Raw genomic sequence first — 26,443 nt, forward strand, 5'->3', positions numbered from 1 at the left:
TGCAGACAGATTGCTGCAGGAAAGCCAAATGACTGGGACAAAAAGAATGGCCAGTTAATGCTTCTTTCTTATCTATCACACTTGGCAATGTCTGCAGTCTTCTGTCACTGTGGATATTTCTAAAGAGTTTGACAGGGTCAAAGATACCCGTACCTAACTCAGAAAGAATCTAATACCATCTACAGAGCAAAGGTCATGAAACTTCCTTTAACACATGTACAAGCCAAGAGATCTTTCTCAGAAGAATTCCCCATTTGAGTACAGGATATGTCTTTTCAGAGGCAGCAAGCCCAGTAGAACATATAGCAGCTTGCTATAACATTAACTAGCATGAAGTTGCTCTCTACAGCCAAAGAAATTAGGATTAAACTTTAACTAGTTCACTATAATTTTCTTTCCTAGACCTATCATTCTTTTTCCTTCCTCATTTGGGTAGTTTGGAACAGTTATCATGTCACTCACAAGTTGCCTTTTTTTTTTTTTTTAATTTTCCTTAAAGAAACATTCAATCTCATTCACCTACAGGCATATTTTCCAATCATAGAATCATCTTCAGGCTCATCTCTGTATACTCTACAATTTAAATTGGCATTGCACTGGTTTCTCGGGAATCAGTCAAGTCCCTGCTGCTTTATCTCACAAAAAATTCTGTATTATCATAATGTCACAGTATCAGTGGTGGTAATAACTGGCAAGAAAACAAAGATGTGAGTATCAGAGAATCATAGAATGGCTTGGGTTGGAAGGGATCTCCAAGATCAGCCCCTTCAAACCACCCTGTCATGAGCAGGGACACCTCCCACTAGAGGTTGCTCAGAGTCCCATCCAACCTGGTCTTGAACAGTTGCAGGGATGGGGCATGCACAGCTTCTCTGGGCATCCTGTTCCAGGGCCTCACCATCCTCACAGTAAAGAATTTCTTCCCATGAATGGTATTGGTAAAGCTAAGGATGACATGCACAGGATGCTATATGGACAAAGGTTCCCAAAACCCAGAAAAAAAAAGCATAACAGCTGATCTGTTTAAGTAATTTTTTTTTAATTAATGAGTAGATCAGTAGAGAGAAAGCAAGTTTTTTTTTAATCTTTGATAATAAATCTAAAAATCTGAGTTAAGTACTTTGTCTATCCTTAAGCTTTAACTAGTAAGGAATAAACTAATTTGTTCAGGTCAAGAACAAGAGACATCAAAATTTTATGGCAAAGCATTATCATTTTAACAAGCCATAAAACATAAAACTAAGGTGCAAGAATAAGAGTACTCAGCCTCAAGCACAATGAATAATGAGAGCACATACCACAAAAAGCAAAATAATGAAACCCACATATCCTAAGTTTGCTGTACAAAACCCTGTTGTGGTCAGAAATGAGAGATTCCTGCCCCAAAACCAAGAGAACTATGAGGCAAGACTAACAGCTACCACCCATAACCAGTTGTGGCTTAATTTTGAATTTCAGGGCTTTGTAATTGACTGCTTAGTCTTCTTAAAAGCTGTAAACAGCAACATAAAATCAAAATACCACACAGCTAAGAGCAACGTCTCCTGCAGCTATGGAACACCTGTGTAATGTGCATGTGTTTCATAAACTCCCATTAAAGTAACAAGAAGGCCAAATCCCAATTTGCTGTTAAAAGGCCAGATGTATTTTAATTAGCCTTCCCCAATTATTCTGACCAGCATTCCAGTCTTCTCAGGACTCCTATCAATCATTAATACCATATTTTCTTTGTGTCTACACACATGTTTCAAGACAAGGATAGTAATGGAATTCCTATGAAGTTCAGGACACATGACAATTTACCATCAAGTCTCAGGATTTTCAAGTCCAAATATATTACTTTGCTCAAATTATATTTATCTCCACTGATTATGATTACTTGTGGGGACACTACAAATGCTCTGCTTCAAGTAATAATAAAAATATAATCCTCATTGAAGCTTACACAAGATATGCAAGATACAAGCCCTTGAGGCATGAAGGCATGTCTTCATCAACTTCTTCTGGTTGCCAAATCTTCTTTTCCAAACACCACAGATGCAAGATGCATTCCCAATGCAGTGATGCCTGCATGCTTTTTCTTAAATATTATAAGTTATGGAGTAAACAGATGAAAGCATACAAAACCCCCAACCCTCCCACACAATGTAATTCTATAAACTAGTTGCAGACTTTATGACCCAGCATATGTCTCTGTATTTCTAAAGCAACAGAAGTGCTGCACAAAACACGCTCCATAAAGCTTTTCTTCTACTGAAACTTTTATTCAAGCTTTTGGTTTTTTGCCAAAAAAACTATTTCTCATGTCACTGTGTCATACAAAAGTGCTGGGGTTTAGCACTGTGAAAACAGTTGTAGGAGCATCAGTAAGCAGTAATGCAAACACAGGATTTATGCACATTCAGTGTTGCAATAACAGATTAGTCTATTGGCCCACCCAGAGTTTTATAATGCTGAAGGGGATGATCACAGGGTATGACAATCTTCTCCAACAACAGATACTGGATTCCTTCAGTTTAAACATAAGTTCATTGAAAAATGTGAAAGATTATTAATATCAGCTCAATAATAACTCTGCAAGGTCTTATCCTCTGTGGAGTCAAGTGTTACATACCCAGCATACACGGGACAGGAAATTCAGCACTGACACACGTCTCATGTGCTAACACACCTGAAGGTGAGCCATGTTAACCACACAGCAAATATAAACAACTTCTGTTGATGCACTTGTAACACAGCTATTTGGGGTTCTAGATGAACATTTAGAGACTCTTAAATGCACTGCTTGAGCATGTATGAAAACCAGCAGTGGCAAGTGAAATCTACCTAAGAATAATACCAGCAAGCTACTGGGTAAAATTTGCAAGAAGCAGCACAGAAAGCTCTCTGATAAACTACCTGTTTTTCCTGTTTGCATTATCACAAGGATGCTCCTCATCACTTCACTTTTAGAGAAGGATGAATGAGATGAGAATTTTGTTTTGATTAAAAACTACAAAAGGAGTTACTGAAATGCATTAGCGCTTCAAAGTTCAGAGGCAGAAGTAAATTTACAGTTGTGAGATGCATTAGGTCGTCTGTTAGCTTAACACAAATACATCAGTCAAAGCCTCCAAGGAAAAACAAACCTCTAAAACATTTAGAACTTAATTCCTCAACATCCCTTTAACATCAGCAGAAATGAAAAACTGGGAAGGTGAGGAACCAAGCACAAAAAAAAAACCCTAATTTTGAAATGCTGATTTTCAAAATATGAACTGAATGACAAAATGTTTTTAACCCAAAAAGATGAAAAGAATGATCGGTGTCTGAATCTTTCATTCACTAAGTACACAGTAGCAAAATCATCATTTGGAAGCCATGTAATGGCCATGTCCAAATGACTGCTACAACTGAGTCTTTTCACTTCCACTCTTGTGTTACCTTCGTGCTAACACATGGGCCCCAAGCTCCTCTAATTGTTTCAGCAATAAAGTTTTTCCCTCATGGTAAAAAATTCAGGGATCACTGAAATGGAGATTGGACAGAGTAGAAAAAAACCTGACCTAATTATCAAAGCATTTTAGGGTACTCTCTATGTGAGTACTCTCTGGGCTCATCTGCTCCTGGCAAACCACTAAATATTAAACTGTGTAGAAAATATGATTAGAAAGTCTCCTATTTACAGCCCAGCTCGTCAGTGAGTCAATTTAACTACTATCTACTTTTTTTTTTTTTTTAATTTTATAATAACTCAAACCATTTAAAAACAAGGTGTTACAATGATGTTTTAAGAATAGGAGGACACCAAATCAAGTCAGAGGGAAGAGGCTCAACAGAAAAAGTGAAAGATATGGGTTACAAATTCACTTCTTTCAGCAATATTCTAGGAACATTTAGAAAGCAACAAAACAATTTTTCTTATTGGTCATAACTGTGAAAAGGAATCAAGGAGATAATATCTATAAGCAAATAAAAAAAGAAAATAGGAGAACACCATAGTCAAGCATGTAAAATAAGCACAACATATGCAAGAGATGGAAGAAGACACTTTTTAGATATAGCAGAAATAGATAAGAGGAATAGGAAAATATGATGGAAACAAACCAAACAGTCAGGAGTTCACAATTATGCTGAAACAGAAACTAGGGATGTGCTGGCTTGACCCTGTCTGGAGGCCAGGTACCCACCAAAGCTGCTCTATCACTCCCCTCTCAGCTGGATAGGTGGGAGAAGGTAGAAGAAAAGGCTCATGAGTTAATCAGAACCACAGAATCACTAGGCTGGAAGAGACCTTCAAGATCATCGAGTCCAACCCATGCCCCAACACCTCAACCTAACCACGGCACTGAGTGCCACATCCAGTCTTTTTTAAAACAGATCCAGGGATGGTGACTCCACCACCTCCCCAGACAGACTATTCCAGGACTTTATCACTCTTTTTGTAAAAAACTTTTTCCTAATATCCAACCCATATTTCCCTTGGCACAGCTTGAGACTGTGTACTCTTGTTCTGTCAGTTGCTGCCTGGAGAGAGAGACCAGCCCCCACCTGACTACAGCCACCTTTCAGGGAGTTGTAGGGAGGGATAAGGACAGGGAGAGGTCACAAACTGATTGCTGTCATGGACAAAACAGATGTGACAAGGAGAAATTACTTGAATATAATACCAATGAAAATCTGAGTTGTATAATAGAGAAGTAGAACAAAGCTGAAAAGCACCTCTCTCCCAAACCCTCCCTCCTTCCCAGGCTTAACTTCACTCCTGATTCTCTACCTGTCATTGCCCTGTCAGTGGCAATGGGAGACAGGGAACAGGGATTGCCATCAGTTCATCACATGCTGCTTCTGAGGCTGCTTCTTTCTTAGGAGGAGGAGTCTTTCCCCTGCTCCAGTGTCAGGTTGTTCCCACAGGAGACAGTCCTCCATGAAATTCTCCAGCCTGAGTCCTTCTCACAGGCTGCAGCTCTTCACAAACTGATCCAGTGTGGGATCCTTCCTGCCAGGAGCCTGCTCCAGCACAGGCTTCCCACAGGGTCACAGCCTTCTAACAGCATCCAGCTGTAAGTGTGAGGCTCCTCCAGAGGCTGCAGATGGATCTCTGCAGCCCTATGGAGCTCCACAGGCACCAGGGACACAGGTACCTCACCCTGGCCGTTCCCATGGGCTGCAGGGGAATCTCTGCTCCAGCGCCTGGAGCACCTCCTCACCTTCCTTCCCTGACCTCCATGTCTGCAGAGTGGTTTGTCTCACATATTCTCACTCCTCTCTTCTCTGGCTGCAATTGCTTCTGTGCCATTTTTTCCCATCTTCCTAAATATATTATTGTAGAATCATAGAATGGCCTGGTTTGGAAGGGACATTAAAGATCATCCACTTCAAACAACTCTGTCATGAACAAGGACATCTTCCATTAGACTGGGTTGTTTAGAGCCCCATCCAACCTGGCTTTAAACATTCCCATGGATGGGGCACCCACAGCTTCTCTGGACAACCTGTTCTACCATCTCACCATTCTCAGAATAAAGAATTTTTTCCTAACATTTCTAAGCCAAACCTCCACTCTTTCAGTTTGAAGCCATTCCCCTTTATCTTCTCACTAAATGCCCTTGTAAAAAAGTTTCTTTCCATTTTTCTTGTAGGCTCCTTTCAGATACTGGAAGGGCATAATTAGGTCACCCTAAAGCCTTCTCTTTTCCAGGCTGAGCGATTCCAATTCTCCTAGCCCTTTCTCATAGGAGAGGTGCTCCATCACTCTAATCAACTTGGTGGCCCTGCTCTAGATTTGTTCTGTTAGGTCATTGTCCTTTTTGTGCTGGGGAGGTGGAAGGTCTCACAAGAGTGGAGTAGAGGGGCAGACTCACCTGCCTCAATCTGCTGGCCCTGCTGCTTTTGAGGGTGTGATTGCTGTCACAGAGATTTTATTACCACCACAGATTGGTTCAGCCTTGGCCAGCAGCAGGCCCACCTTGGAATGGGCTGGCATTGGCTATGTTGGACATAGGGGAAGCTTCTAGCATAGTCCCCCCTGGTACCAAACCCTTGCCATGCAAACACAATACAAGGGAAGGATCCCATGGTACAAGCAGACACAATGCCACAGAGAGAGTGAACACTCCAGGACAGGAGTTAATGATCAAACCACTGAAATTATTCAAGTACCTAAAGAAAAGTCGAGTTGCAGGCACACAAGCAACACAAAACCAAGAGCAATTGATGCCCACAGGCATCACTATCTTGCATCAAATGCAAGCCAAACTGAGGTAGCTTATTCTCCCTCACCTCCCATGAGAGAAAGGTAATCTAGCTCTTGCTTATCTTGAGATCCAAGCACACACAAATACAAACCACACTGCACTCCATTTATCTCCAGGCTTGCCTTGCAGCTACTTATTGCTTTGCCTACTAGCTAGGGTGCAGTACTCAAAACCCCAACAGGGCTAACACCTAAGTATTGCCAAGCCTGAATTTCAGAGCTGCCTTCATTTGCATCCTTAAAATTCCACAAGACTTTGAAGTTCATACACTCAGAAGCACTTGAATTTGACAACACTAAGCACAGTTGTACCCACTTGTCACCACACAAGATCCAGGAACTGCATTCAGCATCTACATCCTCCTAAGTGAGGTGTCAGTCAGACAGACCCACTCAAAGAGATCTTTATGAAGTGCAGTGGTAGCTCCAACTTGGTTTCCAAATGCAGCTGAGAAAGCAAAGCCTTGTCATATATTTACTAGTCAGAGAAGCCCTACCTTATGGATCAGATCTGTCCTTAAAATCACACTGTCACAACTTCTGTGCTCTGGGAACACCCCAGTCATATCAACACTCTTTAAAAGCCAAAGCTGTCATTCTTTTAATGGTCAATTCCTTTTAGACAAATGAAGTCTGATTTACCTCCAGTTTTTTCAGGCCATTCATTCAACCCCACTTGTCTTACCTGAAAAAACTCTTCAGTACACACAACGGCCTCTTCTCCCCCCCTTAGCCTTGCATCCCAGCAAATTCTTCCTCTCAAAGTCCTCTCCATATCTGTTTGGAGACTTTTCATTCATTCACCTTTTATCTAAATGCTCTCCTAATCAATCAAGTAACTCCAAAACCTTTCTGGACCGGCAGAGAAAAAAGTGGAGTCCTGCCTCACCCACTCCTCATGACTCCTGATCTACAAGACCTTAAGAGGAACTACATCCTATGTTCCCTAAGCTTCTTCTAGTACCTGTCCTTGTGCAGCCTTTGACACTCCTCCCTGGCTGCACAGGACAGCAGCACAGCTGCCTTGAACACAGCCTCTTCTGGTGGTTCCTATCTATAACCACAGCCCTGCCACAGCCCTCTTCCCCCTGGGCACAGCATGAGTGCAGGGTGACAACCATGAGCACTCCTGCCAAGGTACTCCAACCAGAGACAGCTACCCATGAACAGGAGTTCAGCCACTGTCCTTGATCAATCTCTGTAACCAGTGGGGTCTCCAGGATGACTGCATCTGCTTCATGGCAAGGATATTTCCACTTCCCAGGAATCCTTCACCTCTGGTTGCAGTATGGGGCTCCAGGACCACGTACTGATTTATACCCCGTGATGCCTCAGCTGAGAAACAAGATTTGCTTAGAACTCTGCAACAGCAATTTGCCATGTGCTGAATTCTAAACATCTAGTCATTTGGCCTTCTGCAGTAGGTACTAAGGTCATGCAATCAGCTTGGTTAAATTCTGTATACAGCCATTTCCAGATCTTTTCCCATGGATTCTCCTTTAAGGGTATTCATAACAACTTATTTCCTTCAAAGATTTCAAGACGTGCTACCTACACAGTTTTAGAATGAATTTTCAAATATTCAGTTATGTTCTTGTCATTTTGTCTACACATTTCTTTTTCCTTCTGGAATATGCTGATGAGTGTTCAAACAGAAGTTTGTATTACATTCTTGCTGGCGCTCTTTGAAGGTTTTTTTCTGTTTCATTTCTTTACTGGAGCTGAAATTTGCATATCATCCCTACAACTTCTCATCCTTCATTTTAGGAAAGAGAAGTCTTCCACTCATAACTCAGCTTCTCATCCATAGAGTTCATTTTGCTTGATCCTATTCCCTCATAGACAAGCTTGCTGACCCAAGGTGTCTAAGTAGACATTTCCCCTTCACTAATGTACTTTTCTGAATGATTCCATTTCCAAAAATGCTTGGTATCTGTTTAGTTCTGATTATGTCTTTTGAGTTGTACAATCTGATAAAATCTCCTGATGATGAAATGGGAGTAGAATTTCCCTCAACATTCAGCAAATTGCCTTCAATACCAAGCATTTTTTTTTTCTTCACCAATAAATTCCCTCCCTTCACTAACTGGCAATTAAATGTCAAATGAATCAAATAAACTGGATGCTCCTATTGCTCAGTTTAGTTGACAGCAGCCTCATATGATCCAGGCATTAGCAGTCTTTACTTTCACAATCAATTTCTCCAAGTGCTGCTTCTGCCACAGGTTTTTTCCTTATGTTTCTGCCACAAGACAGCCAGCCCAGTTAGACAGCTTTTCCATTTCCAGTATGTTTCTCCCTGTCTAATCCTTGTGTTTTACCCAGTCATGGCCACAGATTAATAAAACCGTTCCCTTGAGAAGAATATTGTATCTGCAAGATAAGTACTGTGCCAAATCACCAAATCTGATGCTCAGCCAGCCCTCTGAAAGTTTAGGAACACGTTCTGCTTTGTTTCTGTGAAACAGACTTCAGGAACCTAAATATCACCCTTCATTCTCTTTCCCCATCATCATCCTCTGAAGCACTTTCACTGGGATTCTACTCGCCTCCAGCTTTGGCACAAATCCTCAGCTACAAGGGACTACTTGCACTCAGAGTGTTCTGCTAAGCACCCCAGTGAACTTCTCAAGCATAAACACTCAGGATCCTTTGGTCATACTTGGGTTCTCCATGGGGGAAGGTACAAGGGAAGAAGAAACGTGTTTTGCTCTGTTTCTGTTCCCTGGACTGAAAAAGAAAATGAACCTGAACTTCCTGGGTGATTTTTAAATTAGTCCCAAGATCTTCTAGCAAAAGTGTTCATCGCAATCAGTGTTCTCAAGGAAGCTCCTCCACTGGTTCACCTTTTAGGCAAGCAGCTGTAAGTTTCCCATCTTCTCCATCCTCACTGCCTTACACTTCCCACCCAACTGATTAAACCTACAATTGATGTTGCTCCTGAACAAGATGCTAGGTAGAACACTACCCTACCACTAAAGTGAAAGTTTGCTTCTCTCTCCTTTCCTACTGATGGAAAAAGTCTGTAATCTTATTAACTGCAACAGCTGTAAATAGTTGCTGTTCCAAAGCAGTCCCACGTGGCCTGGGATGGCCCTGCCTCCTTTAAACTCTTGAGCTCCAAGAACAATCATTCTCCCCCAAAGTCAGTAAAGCCTTCTGTTCCTTAGCTCAGTACATTCCAATTAAGTAGCTCCTCTAAATAAAAATTTAGTGTTTCATGAATCTTCTTTTCAAGCCACAATCCCCTATTCCCCCTCCCCAACTGACAATGGTCTCTTCACCCACATTTTGAGATTTCCACACTCTTCTTTCCTGGATTGTGTCCTGAGTTATTCATCTTAATAGTTCCCCTGGACTCAGCCTGGAACCTCCCTTTAAGTCACTTGCTCAGTCATCTAATCATACCCTTAATCCTTCCTGGCAAATCCAACCCCAACCAGCTACTCGAGCTGAGAGAAAGAAGGAAGCCCTGCCCTAGCAATTACATGGAACTGGTCCCATGGCCTTACAGAAATAAGGGCACGGAATTCCTAGATCGTATGTCCTGATAGTAACTGTTCCTCTGACCACCTTTTTTTTGTTCTTGATGACCGCTAAGAACATGTTTTTGACCTTTCCATCTCTTCTAGAAGATTAGGGCTTCCTAAATTATGTTCTTCAGCCTCCTAGGCAAATATGTAGTTACAATGGATTTTGGGCTTTCATGGAAGGGGTCTGAAAAGTAGTCAAGGGTGGAGAGAAAAAAAGTAGTTTTTCAACAAAAGAACAAGCAAAAGCATCAAACTATTGCTGAAAATGTATTTGATAATATACTTGGGGAAAAAGTCACAGAACACTGTTATTATTCCCAAATGCAAGACTTAAAAAAAAAAACAACCCACAAATCAACTTTAGGCAGCATGCTTAATGCTAAAAGAAATTGTAACATCAACTCAAAATCCATTTAGGCTCATTAAATACTTGGTCTTTTGGTTTTTTTTTTTGGTCTCAGAAAAGGTCAGTTGCTTTTTAAATAGCACAAAGCAGGGAAGGAAAATTATCAAATCTTTAATGTGCTAAAATAAAGCAGCACAAGACTCAGTGGGATGTTCTGGCACAGTTCTACACAAGCGTCATCACAGGAGTCCGAGGCAGCAGGAGAAAACACCTGCTGGCAAGACAATCTTGCTGAATACAGAGAACAGGGCTAAAGACACACAGGTGTTCAATAAAAAAATGGAAGTGAGAAATTGAGAGAATAAGTGTAGGAGTAGTAGTGGGAATAAAATTTCTTCACATTTTGTTGTGTAATTTTGCTGTGTAGTAGTGTTTCAGTATGATTTATTGTGTAATGCTATTGCATAGCATCATTTGTTGAGCAACTTTGCTGCGTGGTATAGTTTTTTTATTTAATGATATTGAACATTAGGCAATGGTCTTGCATACCATAATTTGTGTTTTCTGTTGAGCAACATTACTGTCATAGCTTTTAACACAAAGGTGAATTGCATGAACTCATAACAGTGCTGAATTTACAATTTTAACATATCATAGAATGGCTTGGGTTGGAAGGGACCTTAAAGATCATTTACTTCCAACCACTCTGCCATGGTCAGAAAGAACCTTCCACTAGAATTTCAGACGCTCATCCAACCTGGCCTTGAACAATTCCAGGGATGGGACATCCACAAGTTCTCTGGGCAACCTGTTCCTGCGTCTCATCACCCTTGCAGGAGAGATTTTTTTTTCCTATTAATTAAACCTACTCTCTTTCAGTCTGAAGCCATTACTTTGTCCTATCACTACCTGCCCTTGTAAAGGTCCCTCTCCTGCACCCCTTTTAGGTACTGGAAGGATGCTGTATGCTCACTCAGAGATGACAAATGGAGACAACTATTTTTGTCTGAACAAAGAAACATGCAAAAAAGCAGCAAACTGAGCAGGTATTTTTGCAGTACTTAGGGCATTAGAAATTATTTCACTGAAGAGCCACGCAGCATTGCCACATGAGTAACACTTTCTTATCCTGAGCTACCTTGTAACTACAATGTGCCATATTACATGTTTCACCTATCCCTACCTGACTGTAAAAACTACAGGAGAACCTTGTTCCCCATACTACTGGGTATAAATAAGAACTGTAATGTGGTTTTTCATGTGACTTAGGCTCTTCCCAAAACTAGCCTTGCAGCGACCTGCTGTAATCCAAAATCTGAACAAGAAACTCTCTACAAGATAGGACTGATTACTTCATTACAATGGAGTCATCCTTTACCAGCAGTGCTACCAAACTTAAAGCAAAAATTAAAAACTTTCCATTAGTGAATCAGTAAGACTTGCACATATTTTAGGGGCAATAACAACGTCATCCTACTACTGCTTAAATAAGCATCCTCCAAAGAAGCAGAAGAAAAAAGTGTGCTCTATGTGTAGTATCACTGTTAGTTACTTATTGTTACATTCTTTACATTTACTTGCTTTTTCTTCTTTTTTTCCCCCGACCCCAATCATTTTTGCTTACAATAGACATGGTTTATTGAACGACTTAAATCACATTTTTGAAGTTCAGGAAATATATCAGAACTTGAAGTATTTTTTTTCAAATAAATCAAGTAATCTATACGGTTATTAACTTTGTACCCCCATCTATTTTTATATTCATCTGAAAATGCTATTGATTGACTAGAATAGCATCTCTTTCATTTATTACCTGGCAGACTATGAACAATTGTATGTTGCAAGAGTCAGAGAGCAAACACTGGTAGATTACAATGCAGTGCTGCTGCAAGCATTTTTATTTGCTCTCATATTCTGGCAGTTTTTAAAAACAGAAGAGAAAAATACGCATGCAGGCTCAATTTTTAAAATATAGCAATATACAGAAGTTATGGAAAGGCAAATTGTGAAAAAAGTGAGCTCCTTCCATCTATAACATAAGATTAATTTATTATCTGACAGATGGCAGAAGGGAGGGGGGGCGGAAAAGCAAAGACTGCTGATGCAGTGAGCTTCCCGTCTGTAATGAAGGCCCCACATTCCCACCTATCACACTGCCACCAAATACATCCACAGTTACACTGCACACCAGTTTTGCTCTGTGTTTCAAAATAGCAAAACCTCATCGCTGCGTGGACAACAAAAACATGAAAAAAACATCCAGAGGAGTAAATGATCCTTCTGCCAGCTGCCCGTGGCTACTCACAATAGCAACTGTGAAAGCGACTCCTTTCATTTGTCACACGAGACAGAGCCATCCCCGCTGACCAATAACACTCCCAGAGCTACCGGTCACTGCAGCGCGGTACCACCTCATTTGCTGTCCCAGCACTGCAAGCTGCTTTTGCACATTTCTCCGTATTCCAAGACATTTACTCTTCCTTCAATATCTGCCACATTGCAGTCGTGGAGTGCCCATACAGGAGTGGAGCAAATTGAAAACGGAAAACAGCAGGACTGACCCAAACACACTTAAATATAAAACGAAAAGCTGCTGCCCGGGCGGTAATAACCATCTCCTCATTTCTTTTGCTGAACTCCACGCGATGCCGACGCGAGGCTCCCACCTGCCGCAGAAGCCAAAGACCGCCTGAGCTCCGGCACGACTTACCGGAGGGCCTCGCTTACCTCCGACATCAGATCCCCGTATGACAACCCCAAGGCACGCCGCGGCGGCCGAGAACCGGAGGAACCACGGCCCTGGGAAGCGGATTTCGCTACGTCCAGCCGCGGGCGCCCGGGGGACGCGCTCACCTTGCCGCGGATCGATGCCCCGCGCAGCCCGGGCCGCTACACGGGATTACGGCGGATAAACAAACGCCGCACCGAGCGCACCCGGAGGGGCGAGGAGGGCAGGCGGGGGTGGGGGGGGTCTGCCCCCGCCGCGGCCCCATCCCGGGGATCCGGAACGCGCTCCGCGTCTCCCGGGAGATGGAGCCATTTTGAGCCGCTGCGCATCAGTGGCAGCAGGCGGGGGGCGCCGGGCACGGCGATGGCGGGGCCGCGGCCGCCCTGGCGCGTTACCTCGGATGCTCCAGGTCCAGCGGTAGAACTCGAGGGTGTCGTTCACCACGCTGGACACCAGGCCCATGGCGCTGGGGGGCTCGGCGGCGGCGGCACCCATGGTGAGCAGCAGCAGCAGCGGCGGAGCCGGCAGACCTGTCTCGGCGCGTGCGTCCGTGCCTCTGCGCCGGGGCTGCTGCTGCTGCTGCCCCTTCTACAGCCGGGGATGTGATTTAAATCTCTGTCTCTCCGTATCTCCCCTCCAGACTCCGCCTCGCTCCCGTCACCGGCTCCCGTGCCCCGCGGGCAGGGTGGAGGGCGCGGAGGCGGGGGGCGGCGCGGCGGCGGCCGCGGCTCCGCAGCTCGGTGCTCCCGGCTCGGTGCGCAGCGCCCGGCGCGGTGCGGGCGGGGGCGTCACGTGGCCGCCGTCCCGCTGCCCCCGGCGGCGCCCGTGGAGCGCGGCCCCACGGCCCGGCCCGGCCCGGCCGCGCAGGCGCCCGGCGGCCCCGCCGCAGCAGGTGCGGGCGGCGCGGGGACCCGCTCCTCCTCCCTCGGAGGGCGTGCGGGGTGGCGAGGAGGCGCTTGTTATCTCAGCCTGGCTTTTTATGTTCAAATAGGATTTTTTAAATTTTTTATTCTATCAGAAAGGGGGAAAATGAGTGTTTCAGCCAACTCCAATTTCCTTTCTTTCTTTTCTCTTTGTATAAATTTGGATTTTTCTTCTCTCTTCCCCTCTTGCTACCCCTTGACAGGCACGCCGAGGGTCCGGCGTGAGCGATGCTGGTGTTACCTCGGTCTGTGCGTATCAGGGCTCTTCTGCTCCTTCCAGGAGCCTTCGCTAAGGTCCCTTCTCCTCCCAGTTCGGATAACACCAGCAACCGCAGCGGGACCTCGCTACCTCCCTGCCCCACCACCTGGTGGCACTTCCCTGACCAGCCTTCTCCACAGCTGCCCTTTGCACACCTCCCTTTATCTCCTGGACCAAGACCTCTGTGGTCGCTTCACGGAGCAGAGAGATTCAGCTGCCTGGAGTGTTGCTGGGTGCTGCAGGAGAAGCATCCATTCTGCACCCCGTGTTTCAGTCCCAGTAAACCCTCTGTCTGGTGTAAAGGCGCCACCTGCTCCTCACACCCTTTGCTTCTTATCTCCTTCTTGGCAGCTTGTCTGTCCCATGATCTTGCATAGTGCAGATGGCTGCATGGCACCCTCGGGAGCGAGGGGCAGGAGGGGACCTGCTCCACCCAAGTTGCCAGCTTTCCTCCTAGCAGGCAGTAGATCAGATGGTGTCTGCGTCTCCCTCCTCCAGTGCAGCAGCACCTCTGTCACTTGTTGTCACTTGGTCTTGGTGAGCGCAGCTCGCACTCCTCCTCCTGGGTGAGCCACCCCCGGCTTAGCTCCTGCACTGCTCTGGCTGCTGCGTTCCCAGCCCTATGGACAGGAAAGGACACTGGCCATCACTAGTTACTCCACTGGAAGCAGGGTCACTGCATCAAAACCAGGTGGTTGGCAGTAGGGATCACCTGCGCTGGGAAAAGGAAGAGGAGCTATGTCAACACCTGGAGGCCTCGATGGACAGGGAAGTCCAGCTTACCCCAATGCTGGCTGAAAGTTGGAGCAAAGCAAGGATGTCACATGCGGATGTATGGAGAGCTGCTGCTTCTCTCACATGAGAATAGACAATCAAAATTCTACATGAATTACAGTGACTTGAACTATGCCTTATTTTGATGGTGCGGATCATGGCAGAAGGTCTGGTGAGAGCTCTGAAATGGATCTGTCCCTGGGTAGGGCAAGGTGAACACCAACCTGCGTCTCAAGTTACAGGCAGACAGTGTAGTGTTAGCTGTGCTTCCTGTGCCTCCAATAGGAGAAACCCCTGGAGTGTGTTGTTGGACATTTACTATCTTGATATGTGGTTAGCATTGTCTAAAGCACAGCTTCAGAACTTTTTCTAACATTGTCATTTAAATCAAAAGGAAACCAGGAGATTGAGTCATAATCCTCAAATTGGTATGTGGCCATTTGTGTTGGTCGCATGCTTGAAACAGAAGGGCTACTGAGTGAATCAACGTGACAAAGGTTTGCACTTCCCTGCCCTGTTGGGCAAGATGTGGATTTAGGAGAGTGCCACCAGCACAAGGAGTGAAGATTCACAGTCTACCAAAGAACAAAAAAGGAACAAGACATATTAGCAATATGAATACATATCTCTTTTAATAATTTTTATATTATAACTTACATATACTTCTTTATTAGAATGCCTGTTTATTCTGTGGCAGTCTTTTTTGCACAACTGACACTAATAATTGTTGTTTATAAAATGTTTATATCATCCAATTTACTGTTTCATCTATTTCCAATTAGGTGACTTTTCTTGATGGCAATTAAATCCTTTATATTAGCAATATGATTGTACATAGATAATTTCACAGAGCCATTAAGGCTTGAGAGGAGCCACAACTGAATTGCAGAGTTTGGACAACAGGGAGAAGATGAACTGTCTCACCAGAGTAACTTCCTCTGTGCTTTGAGGTTACCTTAAAAAACATGCTGAAATTTATAGCTAACTATTTTTATTACTTTAACTTTCAGCCTGCAATTATGTGGACATGCTTTTAAGATTAGGTCTGTGTCTGGGCTTCCAAACACATCTCAGCTAGTTTTCTACATTTGTGCGCCCAGCAGAGAATGGTACCTTAAGAATGCTGAGACCATGTCTTCTACTCAAAGAGAGCAGAAGGAGGAAGGCATCCAAAGGCATAGGATCAAAATATCCTCCAAAGAAATCTCCAGCATGGTAGTCAGAAAATGATGATTTTTCAATATCATCAGTTGGCCAGTGTTGTCATTTTCTACTTGATAATTTACTCATTCCTAAAACCTGGACATCTCAGATAGGCAGATTTCTGCTAGGAAAAGGCAGATCTGTGGCAGCTGATCCCAGAGGAACACACACATGAATTCCCAGCTGTGCTCCGGCCATTTGCCCAGTGCTCCAGGGTGCTTGTGCTGGCAGCACTGTGTGCTTTGGGAAGGGTGCAGAAGGTAACAGGAAGTCGTGGGATAGGTGTCTCTAGGAAGCTCTCCTCCCAGTTCCCATTCCAGATACAAATTGTTTGTATTTCTTCCAGATATTTGTAGAAAAAACCCCAACGATATTTCATTTCAGAGCTGTTTCAAACCATTTTCTGCTTCTTCATGAAACAAATAAATAGCGATAGAAATGTTACAGGCTCCCGATGATCAGCGCCTTTAGTCGTGCTTGTAAAAATGCATTTATTCATTAATTTCAGTGAAGCATATGCTATCATAATGATTGATGAATCAGCAGATGCTTCTGCACTAGTTGAAAGTATTCCCACTCAGGTTTTGCTTCAGGTAAGCAATGAAATTGCTGTGAGGGGAAAATGTAATGCAGGTATATTTGGTAATATTTATGAAGTGTAGTAGGAAGAAAGCAGTCAGAGCTTCGTATGTTGCCGCCAGTGATCCCTCCAGGCAGCTCAATAAAAGACAAAAAGAGCAGTCAAAGAACTCTGCTGTGTTATAAAGAGAATCACCACAGTCAGGAACTTACCTGGTGGGAAAGCATAAAATTGCTTGAATCAACACATTTGACAGATCTAAATGTAACATGATGTGGCAAGGGACAATCTATTCACTTATCAGTAAAGAAGGGTCATAAAGTATTGTATATGTTGAAGCATGACCAAATTTAAATGATGAAAACACATTTAACTTTAGAAATGTGTTTTAATTACTTGAATTATTGAATTCTCATGTCTTTTCATTTGATTCCATCGATGTCTTGGGAGGGAAAATTATTAAATAAATTAGCACATTAATTTGCAGTGAATGGGATTTTCTTGCACAGCCTATCCAATTGATATGCTCCTTGCATTAAAACTTTCAAGTTGATATGCCTTATAAAGACTGATAGCAGAGCCAAAAAAAAGCTCATTTGATCTTTGAATCAACAAGTACAGGCTCAAGTGTATTCATATGCAATAGTGCAAAATCTGCCTCAACAGAGAAGCTGATTTAAGGCAGCTTTATACTATAAAAGCTTAAAAGAAGCTTGTTTCATACAACCATAATATTCTAAAATAATAACATTAAAACCAACTATGTGTCTTTCAGCACTAATTAATTTGTTTATTACGTAACATACTGTTAATTCCATAATTTGAGGTGGGGTAACTCTGCACACAGGTATTCCACAGCACAGAGAGTCTTCCATGGGATCTGAAACAGATCTGGCTTTTTGTTTTCTAAACCATCTGCTAGATGCCATCTGTCCTTTCATCCATTTAACTGCATCAAAGGATTTTTTTCCAAACCAAATATATTGGAGTGATGCCTCAGAAAGTGTCCAGAGATGCTAATGCTCAGTGCAGGCTTTGGCCAAAACTTACCCTTGATGTAAGTTCCCACAAGGTTCCATCTTGCTGTTGTCACCAGCACTGGATTGGATCTCTCATGTGTCAACTTCATGTTTTGAACATCAGCCATTTTTACTGTGGCTCTAACAGAAATCTGAGAATTAAAGTATATTTAATATCCTGGTTTTAATAGTCAAGGGCCAGACTGAACACTCCCAGTGAAATCAATGCAAGTTTTGCTTCCAAAGGGCTCTATACATACTGGCATTTCTTCTTCATCTTTCTGCATAAAAAATTGGTGCCAAGAAGAAGATGAGGGAAGTGGTGGACAGCTTTCTCCCTAGCCATATCAGGCTTGACTCTCAAGTAAATATATCTGTGATTTGACTCAGGATCATTATGTTTAGAGTTTTTACCTAAACTGTAGAACAAACCCTGCTTACTGCAGTCTGGGCAGAGACTGGAAGTGTTGGCCTGCAGTGCTGGGCTGCATTTAGCTTAAACTGCTGCTCTTTGGTACTTGTTCAGAAGAGGAGCCCTTAGTCCAGTGTTTCCCAGCGCCATTCTGGGCGATTAATTTATTCCTGTGGGGGAATTGTCACTAACCATGAAGCTAATATGGATATCCAGTATATGAGATGTGCTGTGTACCCAGCAGGTACACATACATTCAGAGCTTTACCTGGGTTTCAGCTTCTTTTCAAAAATGAGTGTTCAACAGAGATGAGGATGGTAGAAACCTGTATATATACTGTCTTGCTCTGCCTTGACGATACTTTTCTTACATGGTTTCTCATACTTTTACACAGCTAAGATTTTTATCTGCAGTGATATCTGTCACAGCATCTATCATTTGTGAGGTGTGGCAAGCGCGCTTTTGCAATGAGGGCTTCATATGTGTACATTCTGGAGAAGGACGATGCTAAACTATGGGCTGATGTTTTGAGGGCACTGTGTTGAAATGACAGCAACATGTATAGTCAGATCTGCAGCAAGTCACTAACTCCCAAATCCAGCCTTTTCCATAGGTGTGTGTCACTGCTACTGCACCCACTTCACTGGGTGTGTCAGCCTCCTGAAGGCGTGTAGCTGTTTGTAGGGATGATCTTGCACCTTTGCTTCTGCGCTAGTAATGGCCTGAAATGTAGGGCATAGTCCCCTGCAGAAGCTGCTTATAGCAATGCAGGCAGGTGGAAGGGTGTTGGTTGTGCAAGCTGGGTGCCATTGTGCTGTCTCCAGCTGTAGCTGTGTGAGTATGGGTGGTAACGATGGTGCTGCCCATACCCTTTATCTGTGTGGTGTGTGGAAGGACGAAATTGTGGTAAAGGAGTTCTATAAAGGCTGTGTCAGCCTCTGGGCCCCTGAGCTGGTGTGACCTGGCTCACGCTCCACCTTTCGCTCTGCCAGGGGGATACGCTGTGGATCTGCACGCTCTGGATGGACAAGCCCGAGTGCCATTCCTCATTATAGGCGTGTTGTCTTATCCTCAGAAAATCATGTGAAAGTATTTGCCACAGGCTCTACACATTTGATAAACAATAGGTAAGCCATATAGCCCTACTGAGCTAATCTGGCATGATTAATTTCATTTTATGTATGGGGAAACCGAGCCTAGAGAAAAGTGATGCCAGGTCCAACCATTTGGAGTGGAATAGAGCAGAAATTTTTGGCATGTCCCTTGAACTAGCTGTGTCTTGGCCACTCCCTGGTATAAATCCATGGTTCATGGGTCTTTCCAGTGCCATATGCAGGATGGGCACGAGCCTCAGGACACTACTTGGAAAGAACCTCAATATCCACCAGGTATTTGAAGGCAAGAAAGACACATATAAAACGTAACACTTCCTACACTTGTATAGTGAAATTCTAAATTTCTTACTAAATATATGAGAGCTTTTGCTCTGAGTTTTTGTGCAGTGACTACTGTAAATCTTTTAGTTGTCAGGATTTGCAGTAGAAAATTTTGTAGTAGTTTTGTGTATGTGTGTGTATAACAATAGTGTTTCAAGAGAAAAAGCAAGAGCAGAAAAAGATAATAGAACATATGCGTGTTTAGTTGATGAAATCAGAAACACAGTCATTACCTTGTAAAGGGCCTTGAAATCATCTTCCACCTCATCCTGCTCACACTCAGCCCAAGTTGCCATGCATCCATCTGTCCTGGCTGGGGACAGGCAGGGAAATCCCCAGGGAGGGCTGCTCTGCAGGCAGACTGTGTTTCCTGCTGGGATTTGCACTGCCATTACAGGGTGTTGTGGCACTGGGCTTGGTGTTAGCCTCTGAGCCATCCATTCTTAGCGCAAGCAGCAATTAATACTCAGGAAGATTTTACCAGGATTACAAAGCTCTGGTGGGAATGAAGTCACCTGTCCCCAAGGTAAGAGTCACAGCTCTATGTGGCAGATAAATGGACTCCCAAAGGGAAAGCTGACACCTTAAACTTTCATGTTTTTTAAAAGACTATTATTGCATATGAGTAGATGCACTAAATAAGCACATTTTTATCTATGTGCACATTTTATGAACTCTTCATCTACCCACAAATCTTTATTTTGCCTCAGGCCTTGTGTCAAAATATTAGGTCTTATCTATGGAATGGAGCAGGATGCTTAAAACCAAAACCTGGGAAGCCTGACATTGGAAGAGAATCTGTCTGTTAGAGGCAATATTAAAGTATGTCCAAATGACAAAGGCCAATCGGATACTGTAATACCTGCCAAAAAATCACAAGTAATGAGGGGCTCATGGACACAAAAGGATAGCTCTGTATCTGAATTATTTAAAGAGTTCATGAATCAATACTTGGAAGAGATCTTGTGTAGATGAGCAGGACTCTGCTGAATTCAGTAGAGTCTTTATGGACACCTATTTTATATTGTTTACAGCAGAAACACCAAGAAAAGTATGCTACTTGTCTTTTCATTGGGAAAGTGGCCAATGTGAGGAAGGCCAAGGATGCTGAATTATAAGAGTACAATAAAATATTTACAGTAGTAAATTCTGAGGATCCATTTATTGATACATGCTGAAAAAAATTTCTTCTTTTTAAATAAACTTGTTGAATAATAAAATTTGGTTTTATTTCTGCCTAGCTGATTCTAATAACAAAAGAACCAGGATTATTTGGTCTAGACCTAGTAAGCCATAAGATCTGAAGAAAGAAAACAAAAGAGGAAAGAAGTGATATCTACTCTGAACTTAAATGAAGAGGACCTCAGGGAGAATATTGTTGTGCAAGTTTCTGGGGTCTGCTCCTTTGAAAGAAAAGGATCCCAGGAGAGTGAGTCTCAAACCATGAGAAGCATCAGCTTCTGTCTGCAGGACATGATGCAGGTGTGAGGCAGCCAGACTGTCTGAATGAAGAACTCCTGACAGGGCTTAGAGGGGAAAAGGGGATCCTATGGGACACAGAAGGCGGCATGGGCTGCTCAGGATAAATACAGAAGGAATTCCCAAGTCTGAAATGATTGAATTAAAAAACTGAAAGACTAGCCAGAGTAAAAATTGGTGAGGTACATGAAGGAAGAAGCAAGAGGAAGAATAAGGCCAAGTAAACAGGTAGCCTAGTAATGCAGGAGTCAGAAAGGTGGAGGTTTTTACATCCCAGATTTTACAGGCAAAATTTGTTCTCAGGCTTTCCATGTGTTTGGTGGAATATAACCAGTGTGAGAGAAAGACTGAGTTAGGGACTACTCAAGCAGCTTGAACACAGAGCCAGTAGGAAGTCTGACTTATATCACTGCAAGGCTGTCCCTACCCCTTCAGGAGGTTACAGTGATCAGAAATTCCCCATGACTGCTGAAGCAAATGTCACAGTCATCTTCCAGGAAGACAAGGAGGAATAGCTGGGAAAATAGAGATCACCTGGCTTTACTGTCCTCTTTGTGGAGGTTAAGGAGCAAATCCTTGTGTGAGCCATGTACAGGCACATTAGAGAGAAGAAAGTGATTGGGAAAAAAGAAGTATGGATTTACCAATTGCAAACTGTGCTTGACCAACCTTACTACATTCTTCATTGTAATGACTGGATTTGAAGATAAGAGCAGAGAAGTGGATGCCCTTCAACTTTTGGCAAGCTTTTGTCTCTGATCTCACAGCATCATTGGAGCTAAACTAAGCAGATAGGGTAAGTGGGTTTACCCATTAGTTTAATTCATTAGCTGGGTGAATTAAAGTGAGTAAAAAAACAGGCTGAAGCAACAGGCTGAAAATGATGTGCTGTCAGTTTACAAGTGGTATTCCTTGGGCATTCATATTGGGAGCAGTATTGTTTAACATCTCCATTTATGGCTTTGACAATGGAACAGCATGTATCTGCCACAAGTTCATATTATCATATTTTTTTCTTGCCAGAATTTCCAGTTGCAGCTTTTATACTTAGTTAGCTCTACTGTATAGATCAGACTATTGTCAGTAATCTCTTCTCTATGTAGGAATTCAATTCATATTTCTTCATTTAGTAGCTTCTTGATTTTTTTATTGGACTGCAAACCAGATTAGTCTTATTTTGATGGTTAGTGTTAGGCACATTCCAGATATTATATCATTCACCAAAGTTCTTGCAAGTTTTTAGTATATCTGTAGAAATGTGAATGCCAGATCTGTCAATGGTTTCTCAGAAATTATTGTGCTCCTTACAGCTGATGGTCCATTTGCAGTTATGCTTACTGTCACCTAGCTACTTGTTAACCCATGTAAATTAAATTAACTAGTTTTTGCACCTCTAAATCTTTAAACTCACCTAATTCAGATGCTTACAGAAGCTTTATCTTATAGGCTAGTATCATTACCTTTTTTGATCAGACTTCTGATCTTCAAGTAGTAAGCTTATTTAGCAAAATCTGTATTTCATAATACTCAGTTGGTGGCCATTAATTGCTTACATATTTTATTTTTGTTTTAATGAAATCAAATTTCTGCCTTTTTGTTGAGTCCTGAACCTGAATCATGTTAATGAGCTACACATTTGTGATATCAACCAATTTAATATTTGAACACGTTTTCTCTAATGCACATTAAATTAATTAGTGTTTTAAGATTAGAGAAAAATCAACTTTAATATTTAAGGGAGTCATTTGGCAAAGTATTTTAATGTTTTAATACTCTTGGAGTCTGAGTTTTCCATTTCTGATCTGTTTGGGGTTTTTACTATTACCAATATAATTAAAGATATGCATCCATTGAATTATAATATTACTTCAAGTGTTTCAAATGGGATAGCTTTACTTGGTAACTTGTGAAGTGGCTAGGTGGGATGCAAATTTTATTCTGTTCCACGTGTACTGCATTTAATGTGTCAGAATTGACAGAAAATTTTTTGTATGACAAGTAAAAATGAAATCTATTCCTTGATGTAGTCAGTCTTTTTTCTTTTCTTTTTTCCTGGTATGTGCAAAAGGACACAGGCTACAGTGTTACATGACCTGAGCTATACTTTCAGTATATGCTATCTCACAGTAAAACATACAGGATTTATGATCAGGTAATCTTTATAATCCCAAACTTACTCAAATTCATTGATGGTATAGATTAAATCATACTGTAAAGGAATATTTGTGAATGTACAGGTGTAATGATAACCATGAATATGTTACTGTATAGGAATGGCAATACTGTGATTAATAATAGTAACAGCAGTTACAAAACAGCCAGACTATCCAACATGGTCATCACAGGAATTTTGGAAGACCATTTTACCAAGAAAATCAAACACTAAACCAAATATAGCACTTACAGCAACTTTTATTGCCACTTGGGCTCAAATTCCATATGAATGTATAGAGAGTTTTCTTGCATGACAATATCAAACATATTGAAATATCTTGGACTATATCCTAAAATGTGAATATTCTGTATGTCTAACACATATAAATGTATAACACATATAAATGGAATTTCACCTATGAGTGGAATACTATTCATTGCAAATAGTAATAGTTTATCTGTAATGCCACAGTCACTGGAACTGGAACTTTTATGCTACAAATCAAACCTACAGCAGGAAAAGAGCACTCACCATAAAGGCCTTGCAAAATAAGCTTAGATAAAAATATATTGCAGGCAAGTTGGATATTGGCAGTTTTGAAACACTCTGACATGGTTGCATGAGAAATGCTCTGGCCATAGGAGGGAAGGCCAGGGAAAATGGCATCTGGCCCATGTTATGGCTAGAGACTGCCAAGACAATATTCCTACATAGGTACAGTGACCTGTAACAATGACTCACTGATCTTACTGATGTTCAAATGGGTACCTGAGGTGAGCCCACCTCTTTCACCTCTTCCTGTTCCTGCTTTTCTTCTTCCAAATGTGAGCTCAGCTCTGCTGTTAAATTTAAATGGATTCTTGCTGCATATTCAGTTTCTGAGGCTAGGGCTTGCCATGCATTCAGTGAGGAAACCTGAGCTGATGCCTGCAGAAATTTGGAGTTTCTGGAGTTTCCAGGTGGTTCTCCAGTGCTGTGTCTGTATGCTTAGAAAGATGGTGTAACAAGAATCCACATGTGCAATAATAAAGCTGGGTAAGCACTTGTATAATTTTTGTTATGGGGCTATCCAACTTGACTTTAAAGGATACAGTGGGTACAATATAGGTGATTATTTTAGCCTTGTCATTCTAATGAATAAGTAATAAATAGTAGCAGTTGCTTGATCAAAATGGTAAGTTTGTGCTTAGTCTCACTTTCCTTTGTGCACCTGCAAATTTTCTATGAGCTGCTCGAGGTTCTATGGCCAATAGGGAGAAATAGAAACTAGTAGAGGAAGATGTTCTCTATCACTCTTAGATAAAAAAGTCATTGACTGAGGTTTTCCATCTTAATCAATAATGAAAAAAAGCCGAGAGGAGTGACCAGTAGGTGTTAGGTGACTAAAGAAAATTAATCCCACCCTTATGTACAGTTTACTATTCCGGTAAACTTCACCCATTCTGAGCCAGTATATATATTCCCTGTGAACATACAAGCAGAATGTGCTGTCATAGTATGAATGATAAGAATACTTTTCATGTATCTATCTCATTCACCCCAGGATATCCTCTGTTTATCAATGTTAATTAATGTGTCTTCATAACAATCTTATGAGGAAAGAATTGCCCCCAATTTAGTGATGAAGAAATGGAGCCATAGCATGTTTAAATAAGTTGTCCCCAGTTGCACAGAAAACCAATGGCATAAATGTAAATACAAGAGGATGCCTCACAATCATAGCCCAAAGATAAGGTAATCATAAGGTGTGGTTCCCAAATCAATACAAACAGTGTAATATGGTCCTTGCTTCCGGCCCATTCAAAGTAAATAGGTTGAGGTGTGGTGTGCTCAAGGTAATTCCTGATGAGTTCACATCAGTCATAAACTAAACTTGGTACAGATATAGCCAGACTGAGAACACAGCCACAGGGCAAGGGTCAAATACCCGTTCCACATACTTGACATATTTGTGTGTCTGTATGATTCATTTATTTTGATTCCATGTAACCCAATCTTTCAGCAAAGAAACAATTTGATAGCCCTGACGAGAGGGACTAGGGGTACTGGTGGATGAGAGGCTGGACAAGAGCTGGACAAGAGGCTGGACAAGAGCCCAAAAACTCAACCATATCCTTGGCTGTATCAAAAAAAATGTGACAAGATGGTCAAGGGAGATGATTCTGTCCCTCTACTCTGCTCTGATGAGACCCCACCTGTGTCCAGCTCTGGGGTCCTTAGCACAGGAGCAGGTCCAGAGGAAAGCCACAAGAGTGATCAGAGGGGTGGAGCACCTCTTCTATGAAGACAGGCTGAGAGTGTTTGGGTCCTACTCCCTGGACAAATCTTCAGAACAGCTGTGAAGAAGCTCAGCTGGTTTACGCTGAAAGCAAGACAGAGAGTGTTTTACAAGTTTGCTAGTGCAGCTGATTTCATTTCAGGATCATGAATATTTCCTGCTGCCAATTTATTTTTGGGGACATAGGTATCTATTGATGCCACGTTTTGTTCACATCTTCAGTGGGCTTGATGTCCCTGTGTATGAGCTTGCCTTCAATAAAGATCTGCTGTGTATTTTTGCCCCACAGCACTCCTCTCCCCTCCTGCCTTCATGTCTCTACTGCCATTCTTGTCCAGCACTTATTTGCATGTCTAAACCTGTCATCAGTGTGAGAAATGGCACAAGCCAAGGACTGCAACTGCACGGAGTTACAGTTCAACTCATCAGGGTGTATTACCCGAGCTGCAGGAGAAATCCTGTGCAGTTAACTTCCTGTTTTGCTATATGGAAAAGCAAACACATGTTGCTATACTAGGTCCAAAATATTATTCACGTAATTCTCTCCACGTTTTTATTTTCCCTGCTTTTTCCCTTTTCACTCTTCCATGCATCAACTTCTGAATGACATTTGTACAATGTTTCACTTTCCATTTCCACGTGTCCATCTCCATTTGCTACACAGTTCATCACAGTTATGCCATCCAACACAATGCTAAGTCACTTTTCCTGCTGCTATCTGGGTCATGGTACGGTTTGGGTTAGCTGCTGGTGCGAGCAACCAACAGCCAACTCCTTGAGCCACCATCGTCTGCTCTGACATAACTCTGAACAGAGGCTCTCTCAACCTTTCCCTGCAGGACACAGGTGAAAGTAACTGAGAGGCTGCATGTTAATGGCAGAGAGGAAGGAGAAGACACCACGATGACCACAGACCTCAAGGTCAGCCTCTGGCAGTGGGTGAACTACATGTTCTGCTGAAGGCTACAAGCAATGAACTAAGGAAAAGCTGTGTCTTAAAGAACGGGCCTTTCTAAGGTTGGTGGACCTTTCTACTGTCCTCGTGAGTGAGTTGTAACAGAACAGGAAGAGACTCGTCAATT

The 26,443-nt window shown here is 42.4% G+C and overlaps 1 protein-coding gene across 1 annotated transcript in view; it reads right to left on the bottom strand.

Annotated features, from left to right (window-relative positions):
• The window catches only part of ELOVL4 (ELOVL fatty acid elongase 4), a 33,136-nt gene extending 19,574 nt beyond the window's left edge, over positions 1-13,562 (bottom strand). Inside the window, exon 1 of the mRNA XM_084202752.1 lies at positions 13,238-13,562. Coding sequence (XP_084058878.1) covers positions 13,238-13,337 — 100 coding nt within the window. The 5' untranslated portion in view covers positions 13,338-13,562. The remainder of the gene's footprint in view (positions 1-13,237) is intronic.
• Positions 13,563-26,443: the final 12,881 nt, after the last annotated feature.

Source organism: Fringilla coelebs, assembly GCF_963513975.1.
Source record: "Fringilla coelebs genome assembly, chromosome: 3".
Lineage (NCBI taxonomy): Eukaryota > Metazoa > Chordata > Aves > Passeriformes > Fringillidae > Fringilla > Fringilla coelebs.